This window comes from Chelonoidis abingdonii, chromosome 2 (genome assembly GCF_003597395.2).
Source record: "Chelonoidis abingdonii isolate Lonesome George chromosome 2, CheloAbing_2.0, whole genome shotgun sequence".
Classification (NCBI taxonomy): Eukaryota; Metazoa; Chordata; order Testudines; family Testudinidae; genus Chelonoidis; species Chelonoidis abingdonii.
Genome location: NC_133770.1, coordinates 206,624,842 through 206,644,672, shown reverse-complemented (window position 1 = coordinate 206,644,672; position 19,831 = coordinate 206,624,842). Strand labels below are relative to the sequence as shown.

General features: G+C 44.6%; 1 protein-coding gene across 1 annotated transcript in view; it reads left to right on the top strand.

Moving 5' to 3' along the window:
* CEP192 (centrosomal protein 192) overlaps positions 1–19,831 on the top strand; it is a 224,551-nt gene that overhangs the window by 80,474 nt on the left and 124,246 nt on the right. Inside the window, exons 22-25 of the mRNA XM_075062017.1 lie at positions 1,730–1,794; positions 1,889–2,092; positions 3,787–3,913; positions 17,156–17,283. Coding sequence (XP_074918118.1) covers positions 1,730–1,794; positions 1,889–2,092; positions 3,787–3,913; positions 17,156–17,283 — 524 coding nt within the window. The remainder of the gene's footprint in view (positions 1–1,729; positions 1,795–1,888; positions 2,093–3,786; positions 3,914–17,155; positions 17,284–19,831) is intronic.

Here is a 19,831-nt window from a genome sequence, read left to right as displayed (position 1 = left end):
TGCTGAGCTTCAGTTCATCTGCAAATTTGACACCATCAGCTCAGGATTAAACAAAGACTGTGAATGGCTTGCCAACTACAAAACCAGTTTCTTTTCCCTTGGTTTTCACACCTCAGCTGCTAGAACAGGGCCTCATCCTCCCTGACTGAACCTCATTATCTCTAGCTTGCTTGCATATATGTACCTGCCCATGGAAATTTCCACTGCATGCATCTGACGAAGCGCGTATTCACCCACGAAAGCTCATGCTCCAAAACGTCTGTTAGTCTATAAGGTGCCACAGGATTCTTTGCTGCTTGGGCAGAAATGTAAACATTCATTAACTTTGGGTGCACAACTTGAGACCTCTAGGGCAGGGGGTCTCAAACTGAGGGTTGTGACACCTCAGGGGGTCATGTGGTTTACCTGGGGCGCTGTCAAATGAGTGGTTAGCTTCCACCCTAAACCTCACTTCACCACCAGCATTTATAGTACTGTTAAATATAAAAAATATAAAAGAGGGATTGCACTCAAAGGCTTGCTGTGTGAAAGGGGTCACTACTACAAAAGGTTGAGAACCACTGTGCTAGGGGTTGCTTTTTCCAAAGGTACTGAGCATTTGCAGCCCCTATAAGCTTCAGGTTTGAGTGCTTAGCATTTCTGAAAGCCAGGTCCTCAGCGTCTCAAGTGATGTGCGCGGAATTGTAGGAACACAAAACTAATCAGAATCTTCAGAAGTAGCTGCTATAGTGACTTAATTTTTAGAAGTCTTTGGCAGAGCAAGGATAGGAGTTATCCTAGTTGCCAGTTCAATTGCTTAACCACCAGATCATCTTCCCCCACATATGACCTGGTGCACCCCTTCATTTACTAAACACCTTCCAACTTCTGCTTCACATGAGTCAAGGGTCATGTGGAAAACAACCTTACTTCGCAATACGACCCTGTAACTTTCTCAGTTCATCCTGTACGCTGAATGAACAGGGTTGCTACATTGTGTGATCATAGAATTAAAGACTGTATCATAATGCACACTTACAAAGACACAAGTAAGCTTGCATGGCAACCTTATGATAAACCTATGTTCTCAATCACAACTGCTTATTGTAGGGACCAAAGCATTTATTATTTTGTGTACGCTAGTAATGTTGCAATTCAAACATGTACATCTAAAACATAAAATGTGTTAAATTTACCATATTGGTTATTGTGTATGGATGTTGCAAAAACTAGTACACTACAACTCTGAAATGCTTTAATTTAAGGGAGGCATTTTGAAGCTTTGAAGATAATTTTTCATAGAGGATACATGGGTTTGAAAGTCAACAGTTCAAAGTCAGAGTTCTGTTTTGAGATAGGCCCTACAGTGTTGAAGACTATTGCTACAGACACTGTACCAAAAAAGTATTGACAGTTTTGGCTTTTTTTTTTTTTTTTTTTTTACTGCTAGGACGACTAAATTACATCTAAAATGAAAGCTTATTTTTTTTTTTTTACTCCTAAGGAGTAGAGGCTAGATTTACAAAGGTATTCAAAGCAGGGGCTTTTGTAAATTCCCAACTTGCATCTTTGTATGTGTATATACCTTTGTAAATCTGGCCCTTGCTGCCTTGTATGCATAGTTACACATGCTTTAGTAGAAAGAATTTGTCATTGACTTGGAAAAATGCTGCAAACTTATAAAACTGATTTGAAATTAAAATTTCATATCAATGGTTACATTGTAGTTAATTATTTTCATTTTTTAAAGCTGAAGCAATAGCTAAGATTGCACAAGATCAAGAAGAATTTGAGAGGGATCACAGATTTTTGCAGGTTAGTGACTTTATAAAAAGTTAGCTTTCTGAGAACTGAAGAAGGGTGATCTACTTATTTTGTGCAACTTTCAAAATGATTTCTTCGTTCACAGGAAGAAGAAGTAGACACACACAATACATCTGAAGTAGAGGATACATCATGGAAATCTGCCAATAGCTATAACCTGTTGAAGGCATCCCAAACAACATCTGATCTTAGTAAAGACGCTAGCTACTTACGTTTGTCTTTGGGGGAGTTCTTTGGTCAGAGATCGGAAGCTCTTGGCTGTCTTGGCGGAGGCAGTGATGTGAGAAGGGTAGGTGGCTGATTAACATTTTAATGCAAAGAACTGGACTTCAATGCAAAGAAGAAAAGGATAAGAGGAACATAGCTGGAACTCTGTTCTTCTATTACATCTGTAACTAATGCTTCCAGAAGAGTCTTATCTTCTAGACCAGGGGTCAGCAACCTTTCTGAGGTGGTGTGCCAAGTCTTCATTTATTCACTCTAATTTAAAGTTTCGCGTTCCAGTAATATATGTTAACATTTTTAGAAGGTCTGTTTCTATAAGTCTATTATATATAACTAAACTATTGTTGTACGTAAAGTAAATAAGGTTTTTAAAATGTTTAAGAAGCTTCATTTAAAATTAACTTAAAATGCAGAGCCCCCCCGGACCAGTGGCCAAGACCTAGGCAGCATGAGTGCCACCGAAAATCAGCTCGTGTGCCGCCTTTGGCACGCATGCCATAGGTTGCCTACCGCTGTTCTAGACTTATCGAGTTGCTAATAATTCTCTGTTCTAGCATGTGAGAGATATTGGATTAGTTTTGTTCTCAGGCTGGGAGTTATAAGAGAGCGGGTATAGGGCATGCCTTGTGTTATTTAAGGGGCCACTTTGACTACCAGTAGGTTTCAAATTCCACCTTTTGATGAAGTAATATTGTACATTGGGCTGTAGCAAGGGTGCGCAAAATAAGACCCGCGGGCTGGATTCAGCCCATCTAACATTTCTGTCCGGCCTCCCCTTCCTCCTCGTGATCTCATAGTCCAGGCTGCTAAAAGTCTCTCTGCACAGCGGGGAGCTCAGGCAGGCTGCCTGCCTGCTGTGGCCTCACACTGCTCCTGGAAGTGGCCAGCTGCTGCTGGCACATCTCTGCGCGTACGTGGTGGTTGGGGAGGTGGCCCGGTGCACTGCCCCTGCCCCCAGCACTGCCCTCAAAGCTTCCATTGGCCAGAAACCAGCCAATGGGAGCTGCGGGGGACAGTGCTTGCAGGCGTGGGTGGTGCACAGAGACGCGATGTCCCCCCCACCCCCCAAGAGGTGCGCAAGCAGCAGCTGACGGCAGGTGCTTCTGGGTGTGGCGTGAGGCCATGGCATGCAGGCAAACTGCCCGAACCCTGCTCTGCTGCCAGCCAGGAGCAGCTGATGGTAAGCGCCTTCCAGACAGAGCCTACACCTTGCACCCTCTCCTGCACTCCTGCCCCAGGTCAGAACTCCCTCCTGCACCCAAACTCCCTCCCAGACACTGCACCCCCTCCTGCACCCCAGTCCCCAGCCCGGACTCCCCTCCTGCACCACATCACAGAACTCACACCCCTCACCCTCTCTAGCACCCCAACACTCTGTATTAGCCTGGAGCTCCCTCCCGCACCCAAACTTCCTCCCAGACCCTGCACCTCCTCCATTAATATAGTAGAAATGTGCAGCCTGTGACAACTTACCAAATTCATGGAGTGGCCCTCCTGCAAAAATTATTGCCCATCTCTGGGCTATAGTATATAGTGAAAGTAGGCCAGATACAGGAGGATCATTGGAGATCTGTGAAGATTATCCTCTTATGGGGTAGAGTGAGAAAAATCTGTTGAACTAAACAAAAATGTTTTAACAATGAAAACAATTATGTATGGTTTTTTTTTGTATGTGCTACCTAAACACTCTACAGACAATTTTTAGGATGTTATAAAACTACTTGAGGAAAAAATCACTAACTGACTTATTTTTTACAGCCATCTTTTGGTTATCATATTACATCTCCAGAGAAAAGGCAACCTGTAGCTTTGTTAAGGCAGTCTGATGCATCAAGAAGCAACTCTGAGGAAGAGAGTTCACAAATTTCTGATAAGTTTTTTCCAGGTACTATAAAATGGGTAAAGTAGCAGGATCAATTTGTGAACTGTTAGCTATATATGAATAATCCTAACCACTAAAATTAGAATTTGTGAAGACTATTATGAATAAACTCTTAAAGGGGGCAATCACTGAAATTTTTCACCAGCAGTTTTTTTCTAAGATTAAAGAACACAAAATCTTTATAAAGACTGTATGAGGTCCTAGTGCCGGATAGAAACTTGAATTGTTCTGGCCATCTCAGCATCTGTCAGGAACACTGGAAAATTGCAGGAAATTACTTTTTCAAGTCTTGTGGATCACTTTGAGACACTTAACATTTATTTAGCCTGTTACTAGTTAAATACTATTTATGCAACATCATCTACATGTCTACTCTTCTACAAGAACACAAGACTAAGTCCCTACCTGGAGAGACAGTAGACATTGGGTGGGCAAGTCAAGGGTGAGAGGGTCATAACCTAGAACGTTCAGTAATTTATTTTATTGAATTTTTTTGAAGTGGTGGGAAAAACAAGCTTTTGCGTCTGACTAGAGGGTGAATGTTGAGGTGGAATGTTTCTGTGACCCCAGTCTGGACATCCCTCTTGAAGGGAAAAAATCCCATAGTTCACTTATCGAATAAAATAGATAATTGTTGCCTGGGGAGTGGAGAGGGAAATCAAGCATCCTCAGGTTCCCTCCTCATGGCAGAATTAAGGTCCCAGAGACCTATGCTTTTATAGCTTAGGGGAATCTTAAAAGTTTCATACCTTCTTCCTTGTCAGGGTCCAGCACTCAAACTTCCTCTTAATACTTCCCTCTCCAGCCTCTTTCCCCAGGAGCAGCACAATGTCAGCCAAAAACATGTCTCCTTTCAGGAAGACAATACCCTTTTGGAATCACGCCATAAAGGTGAGGAACCCTATTAGGCAACAGACCCACGCTCTCCGAAATTGCCTGAGAAAATGACCAGGAGAATCATAGTAGCTATTGAAATCATCATGAAAGTGAATCAAAACTAAAGAAAAGTGTCTCCTATTTTAAAACTATTGTAGACTTTGTTATTCCCTTCCATGCCTCACTGGAATAAGTCTTATAGGAAGAGAGGAAAATTCTAAGTGAAGGAAAGAGACTGCCAAGAAGCTCTGAAATTTGAACACATCCAGGAATAAACTGCATCATGTTGGGGCATCTGTTTTTGTCATTGACAAGACATAGCAATCTCCCTTGCAGCAGTTAGTAACTCAAAGAACCTCTGACCAAAAGATAAAGAGTGCACTATAAGAGGACTTTAAAGCATCCTATGCCTTTCTCAAAGCAATGCTGGCTACAATGAACTTTGGGAGGTCCACTAATAGGGCCTCTGTTCTGGTGCATTGACCTCAAAACCCACAGACAAGTGCACCAATGAGAAGATTCAATATCAGACTTTTTTCTGCAATACAAATTTTTTTGATGATGGTTCTAAAGATGTCATGCTCTTTGCAACAAGAACTGTGGCCCCCAGTGCCATCAAGTGACAGCTCTGGCTGCCACCTTGGAGAGCAATCAACTATTCTAAACTAATTCAGTACCTCATACAGGAGGGCTGTTTGAGGGGATAACTGGCAAAAGTACACATCTAGACTCTACCAGTTTGTATTAATAAATTTCAACTTCCCTAAATTATCAGGTTCAGAAACCTATCACTGACTTCTTTCAAGTGCCCTGATGGGGATTTAGTGTGTGTTTATAATGAAGTAACCTTTGTAGCAATTAGGCCTACTTTATGGCAACACACCCTGTTACTTGCTGTTTAGGATTTGAAATAGATTAAGTACCATAGGTTAATATTTCTACGCCCAAGCAACTCTGATTTCCTCTTAATCCACAAGGCCTTATACTGTGAGCTGTCTGCAAGTGAACACGAGAAATAATATGATTCACTAATCTAAAACCTTCATCCGTTTCCTTTTTTCAGCGTGGGGCATGGGTCACTTGCTGGTGGATTCTCTGCAGCTTGAGGTCTTCAAACCACAATTTTGAGGACTTCAATAACTCAGTCATGGGTAGGGTTCTGTGGCCTGCTTTGTGCAGGAGGTCAGACTAGATGATCATATTGGTCCCTTCTGACCTACGAGTCTGAGTCTATGTTGCACAGCTTCTCTCCTCATTCATTCATTGTGCTAATGCTGTGACCTGTGGAATTGTGGTCCAGTGTTGTTGCTGGAGGCTCCAGGACTAAGTTCTGCCCTTCAGTTCAGGGGACCAGATTTTCTGCTTCTGGCAATGGAACAAGTTGGTCAGTTTCTCCTGACCATTTTGTTTTAAAATTTTTATTTTTATTTGTTTCATGAAGTTGGGATTTAAAATCTTTCTTCTCCTCCTCTTCTGGATTGGATAAATAGTAGCATGGTTTTACAACCGCCTGGATCTGCTGCTGCAGTGCCTCCCTGCTAGACTCTTCTGTGTTCACTCAGGAATGGCAGAGCTGTCCTGCAAACACCTGGCTTAAGTTCAAGTGGTGGTTCCTTTGTGAAACATCACTTACAGACTCTACAATGGGTGAATTATGCCCTGCCTGTTCCCTGCCAGCCAACACTGGTACAGGGCTTAGTTGGACTGGTATGTTGGTGCCCCATCCTTGCCTGAAGAACTGCAACTCCAACACAAAAAAGATGTTCCCGGATTGGATCAAGTTCTTTTTTCAAGTTCTACAGGTACAGTGTAGAGAACTAGGAGGAGGACTTGAACTCCCTCTTTTTTGTATCGTTTGTGTGAACTATCTTGAAAGTTCATCTCCTCTGCCCAGGACTTTATTTCTCATGTCACAGAAAAGTTTTTACTTGCTATTTCCTGCTTTTGGAAAGGATATAAATACTTAAGCCTCAATTATAAGCCAATCTCCAATGGGAGATAGAAGGAGACTTCCTCTGTGAGCATTGTAATTTCTCACTCTGTGATTTCTTGCACCTTCTACTGATGCAGTTGGTACTGATCACTGTCAAACAGAACAACGGACTTGATGGACCCCTGCCCATGTTTGTGGGTTTTGCTTTTATTTTAATTTTGTTAAGTGAGAGATTGATGTGTTGAAATGAACTAAAATGATGTATACTATGAATGTGAGCCTCTGACTTTTCAGGAGTTAGTGAGGCAGGTTGTGTCTTCTTTTTTTCTCCTTCCTTCTTGATGGCAGGAGAGGAAGTTGTGATACACACCTTCTCTATCAAAGGACTTTTGAGTCAGATGTCAACACTTCCTTAAACACCAATACAGAAAACGATTGAAGCCCCAGCTGGCTACTGCCCAGAAGGCTCTTCAACTACAGCAAAAAGCAGCTAAAAATCCCACTCTTTTCAAATGCAAGGCCTAAAACCAACCTGCCTTTTCTCCAGGACAGTAGCAGGATTTTTAGTATGCTTTTGTGGCTATACTTCTAGGTTAAAGGAACATCTGGAAGATCTGATAAGACAAAGCTCATTGGACATTAATAGCTTTAACTTGAATGTCATTTTTAATTTTCCGCTTGTCATGGTTTCAATATCTCCAGTCTGGCTTCCAGTTCTACTAGATGATTTTGCTCTTACAAGCAATTTATTCTATGCTTTGATCTGAAACCACTGTAGTGGCATGCACAGTGATTTGAATTTAGGCTTTGAGTCACCTTAGGAAGGTTCACGATAATTCTTTTGCAGAGTTAAAAGCCTTCAACAAAAAAATCTTGAAGTGCAAGTTTTTATTGCAAATGTTCTGTTGGTTTCCATAGTTCCTTTCATTTGAGGTTTTACTCAGTTTGGTTGTATTTCAGTGCTGTTTCAAGCATGTCCTAATATTGGCTGTTCAGTCAGAGCTGTACCAGTCTCTCTCCAGTGCATGGTTCTTCCATCTTTACTACTTAGTTCTGTGAAGAGACATTTTTGAATTAACTCTTTTTGTGAACCAGTACCTTTTGGGATACAGACTTGGAAACCAAGCAACTGCCTTTGAGCTGATAGCTAGTAGAAGATTTTAAAAAACTTTATTCTTAGAGCAGAGGTTTGAGAAGGGATTTGAAGGTAGATAATGTAGCTTTGTGGATGTTTATAGGATGTGCCTCCCAAGGGTGTGGGGTAGATGGGAGAAAGTAGGAAGTTGCTTGTTTGTAGGAGGCTGCATCATGGTCTGATCAGAAGCGAACATTGACGGTTTGGTAGCAAATGAGAGATGAGAGGTATGGTGGGGATTGACTGTGAAAGGCCTAGAAATTGCATACAAGTAGCTTATGTTTCATGTGATATAGAAATGGGGAAAGGGAGTGGAGGGATTCAAAAGAGGGGTGAAATGGTCAAAGCACTAGGTTAGGAAAATGATCTTTGCTGCAGCATTCTGAATGGATATGAGATGGGTAAGAATTTATTTGTCATGTTCATGGGCAAGGACATTGCAGTAATCAAGATCCAAGATAAGAATTTGGATAAGAGGTGTCTAAAGGATTTTACTCAGAATTAGCAAGATACAGACAGGGCACAGGACCTAGAGAGAAATCAGTTGAAGATAGCAATGTCTGAGTAATAGGCAGGATGATAATGGTGTCCACAATGATCAAGAAAGTAGGTAACAGGGAGGGCTTTGGGGACGAGATTAGGAGTTGAGTTTTATTCATGTTAAGCTTAGACTGACAGCTAGGAATCCATGAGGATATGTCTGAGGCTTGGTCTACAATATGATTTTAGGTCAAATATGGCAGTGTTACCTCGGTTTAAGCCTGGGCCCGCCCACATGATGAAGCCCTTTTTTTTGACTTAAAGGGCTCTTTAAATTGATTTCTTTACTCCACCTCCGAGGAGATTAGTGCTGAAATTGGCCTTGCTGGGTCGAATTTGGGGTAGTGTGGACACAATTCGACGGTATTGGCCTCTGGAAGCTATCCCAGAGTGCTCCATTGTGATTGCTCTGGACAGCGTTCTCAACTCAGATGCACTGGCCACGTAGACAGGAGAAGGCCCGCAAAGTTTTGAATTTCATTTCCTGTTTGGCCAGCATGTTTGCAGAGCTCATGCAGAGCTCATCAGCATGATGTGCACATTGCCGGGGCACATTGCCTGGCCCATACTTCGTGAGAAGTCTATGATTGTGTTCCTCTAATCACTATGCTGCCATCACCTCCTCGCCTGGTTTTGCGCGAAACAATTGTCAGTTGTTGCTCTGACGGAGGGAGGGGTAACTGATGACATAGCTTACAGGGAATTAAAATCCACAAAAGAGATGGCCTTGCATCAAGGAGAAACACAAACAACTGTTGCACAGAGTGGCCCCCTCAAGGATTGAACTCAAAACCCTGGATTTAGCAGGCTGTTGGTTTCACAAAACAAATCTGCTCAATTTCTTGTTTTGATCCATCTATCTTTTACATCTTAGCCTGGCAGCAGGCTGTGCAGTATGACTGCAAGCCACCATCAGCTCCTGGGTGCTTGGCAGAATATGCTGCATTATGATTGCTAGCCATCATCATCTCCTGGAAGCTTGCCAGAAGATGGTGCAGTACAAGTGCTAGCCATGGTCATCTCCTGGGTACTCAGAAGAAGATGGGAATGACCTGGCTGAGTCACTCCCATGTCTGCCCAGGTGCCCCTGACCGTTCTCACTGAGGTCAGCTAAAAGAGCACCCAGGAATATGACGATGATGGCTATCAATCGTAATGCACCGTCTGCTGCCAAAAGGCAATGGGCTGCTGCTGTGTAGCACTGTAGTCCGTCTGCCAGCACCCAGATGATGATGTACGGTAATTGTGAGCTGAGCAGGTTCAGTGCTTGCCGTGGTATGGCATCTGCTCAGGTAACCCAGGAAAAAAGGCGCGAAATGATTGTCTGCCATTGCTTTCACAGAAGGAAGAGAGGAGAGGGGGGCCTGACGACATGTACTACCCAGAACCACCCGCGACACTGTTTTTGCTCCATCACGCAATGGGATCTCAATGTAGAATCCCAATGGGCAGTGGAGACTGTAGGAACTGTGGGATAGCAACTCACAGCTACCCACAGTACAATGTTCCAGAAGTTGACGCTAGCCTTGGTACTGTGGACGCAGTCTGCCGACTTAATGCAGTTAAAGCATTTTGTGTGGGGACACACACAATTGACTGTATAAAAACGATTTATAAAAAAATGACTTCTGTAAATTCGACCTAATTTCGTAGTGTAGACATACCCTGAGAGACAGGCCAAGAATTGATATTGTGCAGAAGATGATAGATCTGAAGCAGCGAGGCAGATCGGTGATTTGTCCACACAGAAATGATAATTGAACTTGTGGTTGCAAATATTACTCAAAACTAAGGTGTAGAGGGAGAAAAGATGACGACCAAGGACAGAGTCCTGTGAAACCTCCAAAAAAAGATGGAGCATGAGGAGGGTCATCCAAAGCACATGCTAAGGAGTGATTGAAGAGAGGGAGAACCAGGACAGGACAGAGATTTCAAGAAGAGTATGATTAGTGGCATTGGAGACAGCTGAAAGGTCAGTGAGGATGAAGAACTGATTCTGAGCTTTAGCTAGGAAGCGGTCATTAGTGATTTTTGGCAAGGGGTTTCTGTGTAGTGGAGGAGATGGAGGCTGGATTGGAGAAGGTCTAGGACGGAACTGCAGGAGAGCAGCTTCAGACAGTGGTTGTAGACTGCACGTTCAATGAGCTTGGATATCAAAGGAAGATGTGGTGGTAGTTGGAGAGGCAAGTGGAGTCCAAGGTGGGTTTTTAAGATAGAGACTAGAACATGCCTGTCTTATGAGAGGAAAGAGTCAGAGAAAAACAAGAGCTTAAGGAGAAGAGTAAGGGAGAGGATGAGAGTAGGCACAAGGGAGATCAAGAGACAAGATAGGGTCACTGCAGCAATTGAATGGGTTAGGATAGAAGAGCAGACTGACTTCTGCATCCATGATGGGAGAAGAGACAGTTGTAGGAGAAGAGAAGGCAAGCTGAGGAGGGTGTGTGTGTGGGGGGGACATTTTGTCAGTTTTCTTTTGGAAGATACGCGTGAGATCCTGTTAGGAGAGAGAGTGCAAGCAGGAGGAGTAGAGGGTCTGAAGAGGGAGTCAAAAGGTGGCGGGTTGTGCTGTTTCTCAGGGTACCCAAGAGTGTGATTCGCTTTGTTGCTACCTGCCTACAGTGTGAGGTGTTACCTCCGTAACATAACCAGACTGTCAGCCACTCAAACACTCTCCTCTGGGCTATGCTAGCCCTGCTTTTACCCTGCAAATTAACAATAGATGCACCCTTGTGGACTACTTTAGTGTCCCCCTCTGATATTCAGCCTCGATCACTGGATAGCCACAGAAATCACAGATTTTTCCATTCCCAAAGGAGCCATGCAGCCCAATTTTACTTTAGTCCAGTGCTGCTGTGTTTCTAACACCACTTGAGTTCAATTATAGTAAAACAAAAGGACAGTTATTTGAGAAATGTGATGCAGCATGGCCAGAGGGCAGCATGAGAGTGTTAGCAGGGGGCCTTATTCCCTGCCAAGGGAGGAAGATTTGCTTTAGATTAACTAGAGCACCTGACTCCAATTAGAGCACCTGACTCCAATTAGAGCACCTGACTTCAGTCATGTGATAAAAACCCCTGCTTCAGTCAGACAGTGTGGGAGTTGAAGGAGGAAGGTTTGATTGGAGCAGAGTGCAGGTTGCAGAAGTTGGAGAAGAGAAGAGATTGATAAGAGAGAAATAGAAAGTTTGGAGGAGTGCTGCGGTGGATTGTGAAGTCCAGAAGAAACCCTAGGTAAGGGGCACCAGGCTTGTGTAGAAGGGAGGCAAGAAGCCCTTCACAAGCTGAAGGGTAGGAGAGGGAAGTAACCCAGGGGAAGGAATCGCTAGTTCAAGTGGTTCACCACAACCCTCAGGGCCCCTGGGTTGGGACCTGGAGTAGAGGGTGGGCCCAGGTCCCTCCCTCTCCACTCCCCTCCTCCAAGGACACTAGTGGAGTAATTAAGAACCAGTTCAGAGGCAAGCAATAGCTCCCTGAACCTACCCCAGAGAAGAGAGAGCGCGAGACCCAGCAGATCAGTACCGGCAATTTGCCACAGAAAGAATAGAGATTTGAGTGGAAGCAAGTGTGAAACAGTTATGTACAAAACAAAATCATGAAACTAGGGCCTATACTTTATTAATAGTTACCTTTCTTATCTAATAAAGTAGATTCTCACCCCCAAAGTTCAGTCTTTCGCAATGTTTGCTAGCTCAAAGGAGCTAGGAGCACTGCTTCTTTCATGAAGCACCCTGGCTTTAGTAAGATACCTTCTCAGTGAGTGGATCCAGGGGATCGGTCTTCACCCTATGGTATACTGAATCAGTATTCTGTCTTCATTCACAGACAGGGCAATCCCCTTGGTGTCATATGACTTCCATGTCATTTTCTTTATGGTTTCTTTGATGGTTTTCCATTGACTTTTCTGGATTGGTGAAAAGGTAAAGAATTGAACAACTCCCTCCTACCTGAATGGTCCCTCAACAAGACACATTATTCCCTGATGACTTATGTTCACTCCAAGATCATAGGGCATAACTTTCAACATAGTTACCTTATTCCTTAAATATTGCCTGTATACACATCTTACAATGATGAGTATCAGTAAGTTACAAGACTTCAGTAGAGAACTCACATGCTGCCCTTTATGGATGAAAACTATGGAAGTGGTTCTTTGGGTTTAGTGAGTTTGTCAGGTCTGAGATAGGAGTTGCTTCTATAGAACAGTGAACCCTTTGCTAGTTGGCACCAGTGGGCCTCTGTGCCAGACAGGTATTGTGTGATGAGATTCAATGAAATTGGAGAAATAGAGTTGTTTAGCAAGGAAGATAGCAGAACTGAGGGAGAAGAGAACAAATTTTTAGTGCAAGTCAGTAGGATGTTGGGATGCTCTGCATAGGAAGATGTTGGGAGTGAGCCAAGATTGGGGAGTTGGCAGGTTTGCGTCTTGTAACGAGGGAGAGGGGAAAGAGTCAAGGGTAGAGGAGTGAAGCACGCAGAGACTCAACAATCCTGTTAAGGGAGGAGAGAGCTGAGAGCACACAAGGAAGTAATCAATACTGGTGGATGGGAACTCATGGAAAGGCTGAGTGACAGGTTGTGAGGAGGGGTTGAGCAATGCTGAACAAGACCAAGTGATAGACAGGGTAAATTCTGTAGCAGGGAGAGAGCATGGTGGTTCGTGAAGAACCAGCAAAGTGAACAGCCTTCTTAGTGAGTGTGAGAATTGAATAAGGGAGGATTGCAGGTCAAATGAAGAGTTGAGGGTGAGGAAGTGAGTAACTAAGGGGTCGAATGGAAGTTGGTGTTCCTGAGGGTTACTGTGGGAGACGGACAACGGGCTCTCTTTTCCTCTCCAATCAAAGGAAGGATGATGTGGAAAAGTTGGATGGATGGTAGGTGAGAGCAACATGGAGGGTGAGAGGAGAGAAAAGTTGTACTTCTTCAAAAGAAGAGAGAATGAGAAGGGAAAGGAGTAGCAGCGGGGAGATGTTGGTTTTTGGATTGGAAGTGGTGGGACTGGAAGAGAAGCTCAACACCCCTACCACAGCCTGATCTGGCGGGAGGGTGGGGGAAATGTGTGATGCTTCCTTGGAGTATCTAGGGTTGTGAGGCATCTTGCCGCCGGTCACAGGCAATACAAGCACCCCCCTAGGTCTATGCAGTCCATGCACTTGCGTGCACGTGCTCTCGTGCGCTCTCTCTCTCCCTCCCCTCCTTCCCCATTCTCCCCCCCTCCCCCCACCAGGTTAGTGATAGGCACACTCCAAACACCAAGCTCTCCAAGTGTCTCCCTAGAGTATCTGGCCCCTATTCCATGGGATACTCTCAATATTTACCAATTCATTGGTCCCAAAGAAGCAGTAAAAGCTTACAGGTTACACCTCAGATCACAGCTCCATTAAACACACAACACTTGGATATGTTTGTAGTGAAAACAAATAAGCTTATTAACAAAGTGTAGAGGTTCCTGTGATGGTAAGAAGAATTATTGGAAACAAAGGGTTACATATAAAATGGTGCCTAGACTTTTAGACCTGAGGGTATCTTGTTGTTAAGTATTGGTCACCAGTGCTTTCCAGCCAGGCAGGCTGTGATATCCCTTGTTTTATGAAACAAGGCATAGAATCAGAAGTGTAGGACTGGAAGGGACCTCAATAGGTCATCTAGTCCGGCTCCCTGCACTGAGAGCAGGACTACATAATAACTAGACCATTCCTGACAAGTGTTTGTCTAACCTGTTCTTAAAAAAACCCCAGTGATGGAGATTCTACAATCTCCCTAGGCAATTTGTTCCACTTCTTAACTACTCTTACAGTTAGGAAGCTTTTCCTAATGTCCAACCTAACCCTTGCTGCTGCAATATAAGACCATTGCTGCTGCTTCTGTCTTCAGAGGTTAACAAGAACTATTTTTCACCCTCCTCCTTGTAACAACCTTTTATATACTTGAAAACTGTTATCGTTTCCTCAGTCTTCTCTTCTCCTGACTAAACCCATTTATTTTCAGTCTTTCCTCATATGTCATGTTTTCTAGACCTTTAATTTTTTTGTTGCTCTCCTCTGGGCTCTGTACAATTTTTCCACATCTTTCCTGAGTTGTGGTACCCAGAACTGGACACACTACTCTAGTTGAGGCTTTATCAGCACAGAGTAGAGCGAAAGAATTACTTCTTTTGTCTTGCTTACAACAGTCCTGTTGTAATGATATTTGCTTATTTTGCAACAGTTGACTCATATTTAGCTTGTGGTCTAGTATGGCCCCCCAGATCCCTTTCAGCAGTGCTCCTTTGTAGGCAGTCGTTTCCCATTTTGTATGTGTGCAGCGGACTGTTCCTTCCTAAGTGGAGTACTTTGCATTTCTCCTTAGTAAATTTCATCTTATTTACTTCAGACCATTTCTTTAATGTGTCCAGATCATTTTGAATTTTAATGCTATCTTCCAAAGCACTTGCAACCCCCTCCCAGCTTGGTATTGTCCGCAAACTTTATAAGTATACTCTCTATGCCATTATCTGAATCATTTATTAAGATATTGAACAGAACCAGGCCTGATCCCAATGGGACTGCACTCAATATGTCCTTCTAGCTTGAGTGTGAACCTCTGATAACTACTCTCTCTGGAAATGGTTTTCCAACCAGTTATGCACCCACTTTTACAGTAGCTCCATCTAGGCTATATTTCCCTAGTTTATGAGAAGGTCATGCAAGATAGTATCAAAAGCCTTACTAAAATCAAGATATACTTCATCTACTGCTTCCCTGCCGTCCAAAGGGCTTGTTATCCTGTCAAAAAAAGCTACTAGGGTTGGTTTGACATTTTTTCTTGATAAATCCATGTTGACTGTTACTTATCATTTTATCTTTAGGTGTTTGCAAATTGATTGCTTGATTATTTGCTCCATTATCTTTCTGGGGAGTACTGAAGTTAAGCTGACTGGTCTGTAATTCCCTGGGCTGTCTGTATTCCTCTTATGATAGACAGGCACTGTATTTCCGTCTTCTAGTCCTCTGGAATCTCTTCTGTATTCCATGCGTTTTTGAAGATAATTGCTAATGGCTCAGATAATCTCCTCAATCAGCGCCTTGAGTATACTAGGATGTATTTCATCAGGCCTTGCTGACTTGAAGACGTCTAACTTGTCTAGGTAATTTTTAACTTGTTCTTTCCTTATTTTAGCCTCAGATCCTACCTCATTTTCACTAGCGTTCAGTAGGTTAGATGTCCAGTCATTTCTAACCTTCTGGTGAAAACCGAAACAAAAAAGTCATTTAGCATTTCTGCCATTTCCACATTTTCTGTTATTTTTTCCCCTTCCCATTGAGAAAATGGCCTGCTCTGTCCTTGGTTTTCCTCTTGCTGTTTCTAGAATGTTTTCTTGTTACCCTTTGTCTTTAGCAAGTTTAATCTCATTTTTTGCCTTGGCCTTTCTAATTTTGTTCCTACATGCGTGTGGTATTTGTTTATATTCATCCTTCATAATTTGATCTAGTATCCACTTTCTGTTTTACTTTCTTTTGAGTTTCAGATTGAAGATCTCCTGGTTAAGCCAGGGTGGTCTCTTGCCATACTTTGTATCTTTCGTACACAGTGGGATAGTTTGCTCTTGTGCCGTTAATGTCTCTTTAAAAAACTACCATTTCTCTTGAGCTGTTTTTCCCCTTAGACTTGCTTCTCATGGGGTCTTACCTACCAACTCCTCAAGTTTGCTGAAGTCTGCCTTCTTGAAATGCATTATCTGTATTGTTCTGTTTTCCTTCTTACCATTCCTTAGAATCATGAACTCTCTCATTTCATGATCACTTTGACCCAAGCTGTCTTCCACTTTCTCAACCAGTTCCTCCTATTTGTCAAAATCAAATCTAAAATAGCCTTCCCACTTAATTGCTTTCTATACCTTCTGAAATAATTATTTTTTCCAATGCATTCTAAGAACTTGTAGGATAATCTGTGTCCCGCTATCAGCTTGTTTCCTAGGTGAAGGAAGTGATGTTTTCTTGTGTTATCTGATAGACCAGACCAATCCTTTTGATCTTAGCCATAAAGAGGATACCCTTGTGCTGATTATTTTCCTATAGGTTTCCGTATAGATTTTGCAATCTTATGCCTGGTATCTGGCTTGGTATGCAAATAAGTATCTATTGTATGTCATACAATACACACATGACCAGACAGATAACTGCAAGAAAAGTGTAGAGGAATGGGTGTGAAGCTAGGGATGGTGGCACTGGACAGGTGGAAGTTCTGGTGGGAATGGGTGTGGCAGGGGGAGAGGATGGGGATGGAGGGTAGGGCAGGGTTGGTACAACTGGCTCCAAAGGTGAGGAGAAGGCAGAAGAGGAGGGTGGATGTACGCTCTGGATTAATGCTGGTGGGAGGAAGGGTTGATGCCATGAGAGGAGTGGCAGATGGATGAGAGAAAAAATAAATTTGATAAATGCTGTGGAAGCAATGCTTTTTTAGCCCCCCTCAGGAAGCTGGGGTTCCTTGCCTTTCCCTTCTGAGGAGGTGAAAGTGAGCAGCAGAGTTCTGGCCCTGGTACATTGTAGGCAGAGGGAACCCAGGAGTTGATCATCTCATCAGGTGCTCCCTCCCCCCAAATGAAGCTCGAGTTGGTAAAAGGCTATGGCCTCACTGTTTGGATTTTCAAAGGAGGACATATGGTCCTAATCACTGCTTTCAGCACAACTTGAGGGGTGGGGTGGGTACATCCCAAGAAAATGGGTATTTAAACAATCTGTTTATCAGTAACTACTTCTTATCCTCTTTTTCCTCTGTTTTTATAGAAGTCAAAGTGCACGCAAGGGAATATCCAGACTCTGTGTCAGCCACGTTTACTGTTGATGAAATGGAGACTACATCAGGAATAAGTAAAGGCATAAATACGCAAACTGCTACTGAAAGTAAAATAGAGGTATCTCCATGTATTTATAATATAAAAGTATAGGGAAAACTTGTAATTCAACTGAGCTGTGACTATTAATAAGAGATCAAATGTGAGCTTTCACAATGAGCCATTGCTTTTTTCCTTTCTGTAAAGTAGATCATGTCAAATGATGCTTATCTGCTCTAGAGCAGCAACAATCTCTGACTCTGTTTAGGATCCTTTTATACTAAAGAAGCTGCCTCTTGATCACCATCTTATTTCTCTCCCACACCCCAACTGCCTGTGAGGCTTCTTAGTATGACTCACTGCTGTCTACCTGTGTCAGATGGGGAAACAGTTTTTAGTCTCCACTATCTAGAGCTTGAGTGTTAAAATTAAAAGTCATGTCTTGCCTCAGACACATTTTGTAAAGAACTTTGGTCATTAGCAGCTCAGCAAAGCTGTTTTGGCATTTAGCAGTACAAAACCATAATAAGTTTGATCTTGAAAATAGCTAATGTTGGATTTGCTCATCTCAGGGCTTATACCTTTTTAATTTGGTGAGGCAAAATCTATGCCCCCCCCACCCCCCCTGTACATGGAAACAGTCACCTGATGGAATTGGTGTATAAGGAATTGAATCACCCTGTTGACAGCTTACCTTCCGAGAGTTCAGAATGTATTGGCGGACACTTTCAGTAGGCATTTCACTCTTGATCATGAGTGGGAGCTGCATGATTTGGTAGTGAGTAGTATCTTTGATCAATTGGGACTTCCCTTCTGGCTTCTATTAGTCTCCCAAATGAACAACATCTGTTGTTCCAGGGGAGCTCTAGGTCTAGGTCTATACTCTCAAGGCAGTGATTTCCTTCTTCTTCTTCGAGTGCTTGCTCATATCCATTCCAAGTAGGTGTGCGCGCGCCGCGTGCACGTTCGTCGCAAGAATTTTCCCCTAGCAACACCCGGTGGGTCGACAGGCGCCCCCTGGCGTGGTACCGTTGCGGCACCGCATATATACCCCTGCCGACCCGCCCGCTCCTCAGTTTTTTCTTACCGCCCGTGTCAGTCGTTGGAACAGTGGAGTGCGACTTAGCTGACCTCCGCTTCCCTAGCTCTTCACCCGTTTTTTGTCTTTCTAAGTTCATAGTTCTAGTTTGTAGACGGTTAGTTGTTAGTAGTTAGTAGTAGTTGTTAGTATAGTTACTGTATATAGAGAGAGGGCTGAGGTTCAATCCGCCTGGCTCTCCCGGTTTCAAACAGTGCTTGGCCTGTCGCCGGCCGATGCCTACGGGAGACATCCATGATCGCTGCCTGAAGTGCCTGGGGGAATCCCACCTTACAGACAAGTGCCGTATTTGTAAGTCCTTCAAACCACGGACTAAAAAGGAGCGGGACTCTCGCTTAAAGCAGCTCCTGATGGAGGCGGACCTGACCCCTGCAGCTTCGGCACTGAGTGCGCCGCAGTCCGCACCGGCCAGAAGTGCTCCATCAGCACCGGAGACAGCCGGTACTGCCAAAACACCTCGGCACCAACAGTCTCCAGTGCAGAAGTCAACCCGGCACCGCTCCCTGTCCCCGAAGGCAAAGAAGCCAAAGGGTCCTGCGGTTACATCTTTGGCACCGCAGTCTGAGCATGGAAGACCGAGCCGTTTGGCACCGCCAGCTGCCGCAGCACCGGCGATTCCCGCACCGTCGACTCCGGCCAGGCAAGAGCCGTCGAGTCCGGTGCAAGACAGCTCCCCGGCGCATGCCTTGGTTGAGCTCGCTGTTCCCACCACGCCAGAGACTTTTTGCAACGGCGAGGGAACTGATTGCGCTCACAGAGCCTACTCTGCCTCAACCCCCGGCACTGCCGGTGCGGGTCCTTTCTTCGGCGGGAAAGCCAGCGATGATCAGGCCAACGTCCACCGAGGCGACGGACAGGCACCGTTCACGGTCGAGGTCCTGGCACCGCTCCCGCTCGTACCGCCGATGAGCATCCAGACGCCGCTCGCAGTCCCGGTACCGATCTCCCTTTCGGCGCCGGTCGTACTCGCGGCACCGGTCCAGGTCGCGTTCTCCAGACCGATACTCATCAAGGCGGTCTGGCTCCCGGCACCGTTCCCGGCGGAGTCGATCCCGCCGTCGTTACTCTCGGTCCCGGTCGACCTCCCGGCACCGTGCTGGTTGAAGGTCCCGGTCCCGATCTCGGCACCGGTATGACTCCCGGTACCGCTCTCCGGCACGGCGTGACGTCCAGTACCCACTGCACGGACTGTCCGCTCCGCCCTGGCCGTTGAGACACCCCTTGGGTTCGTCCCGCTCAGACAGCTTTCTGTATGGGGATTTAGACCCCCACGCCCGTGCCCTCCCTGAATCCCAGGGATTGGAACAACCAACGCAGTGGTCCTTCTGGACGCCCTGGGCCTACCACCAAGCCCAGGGCGATCCCACGACAACGTCGTGGTCAGCGGCTTCAGTCCATCGGATACCAGAGGCCACCATCAGTCGTCCTCCCCCAGCAGATGACGACGTTTCAGCGGTAACCCAGGACCCTGAGGGCGCAGCAGAAGCTGACCCCCCTCTGGAACAGGAGTCACAGCATGAGCCACTGGTC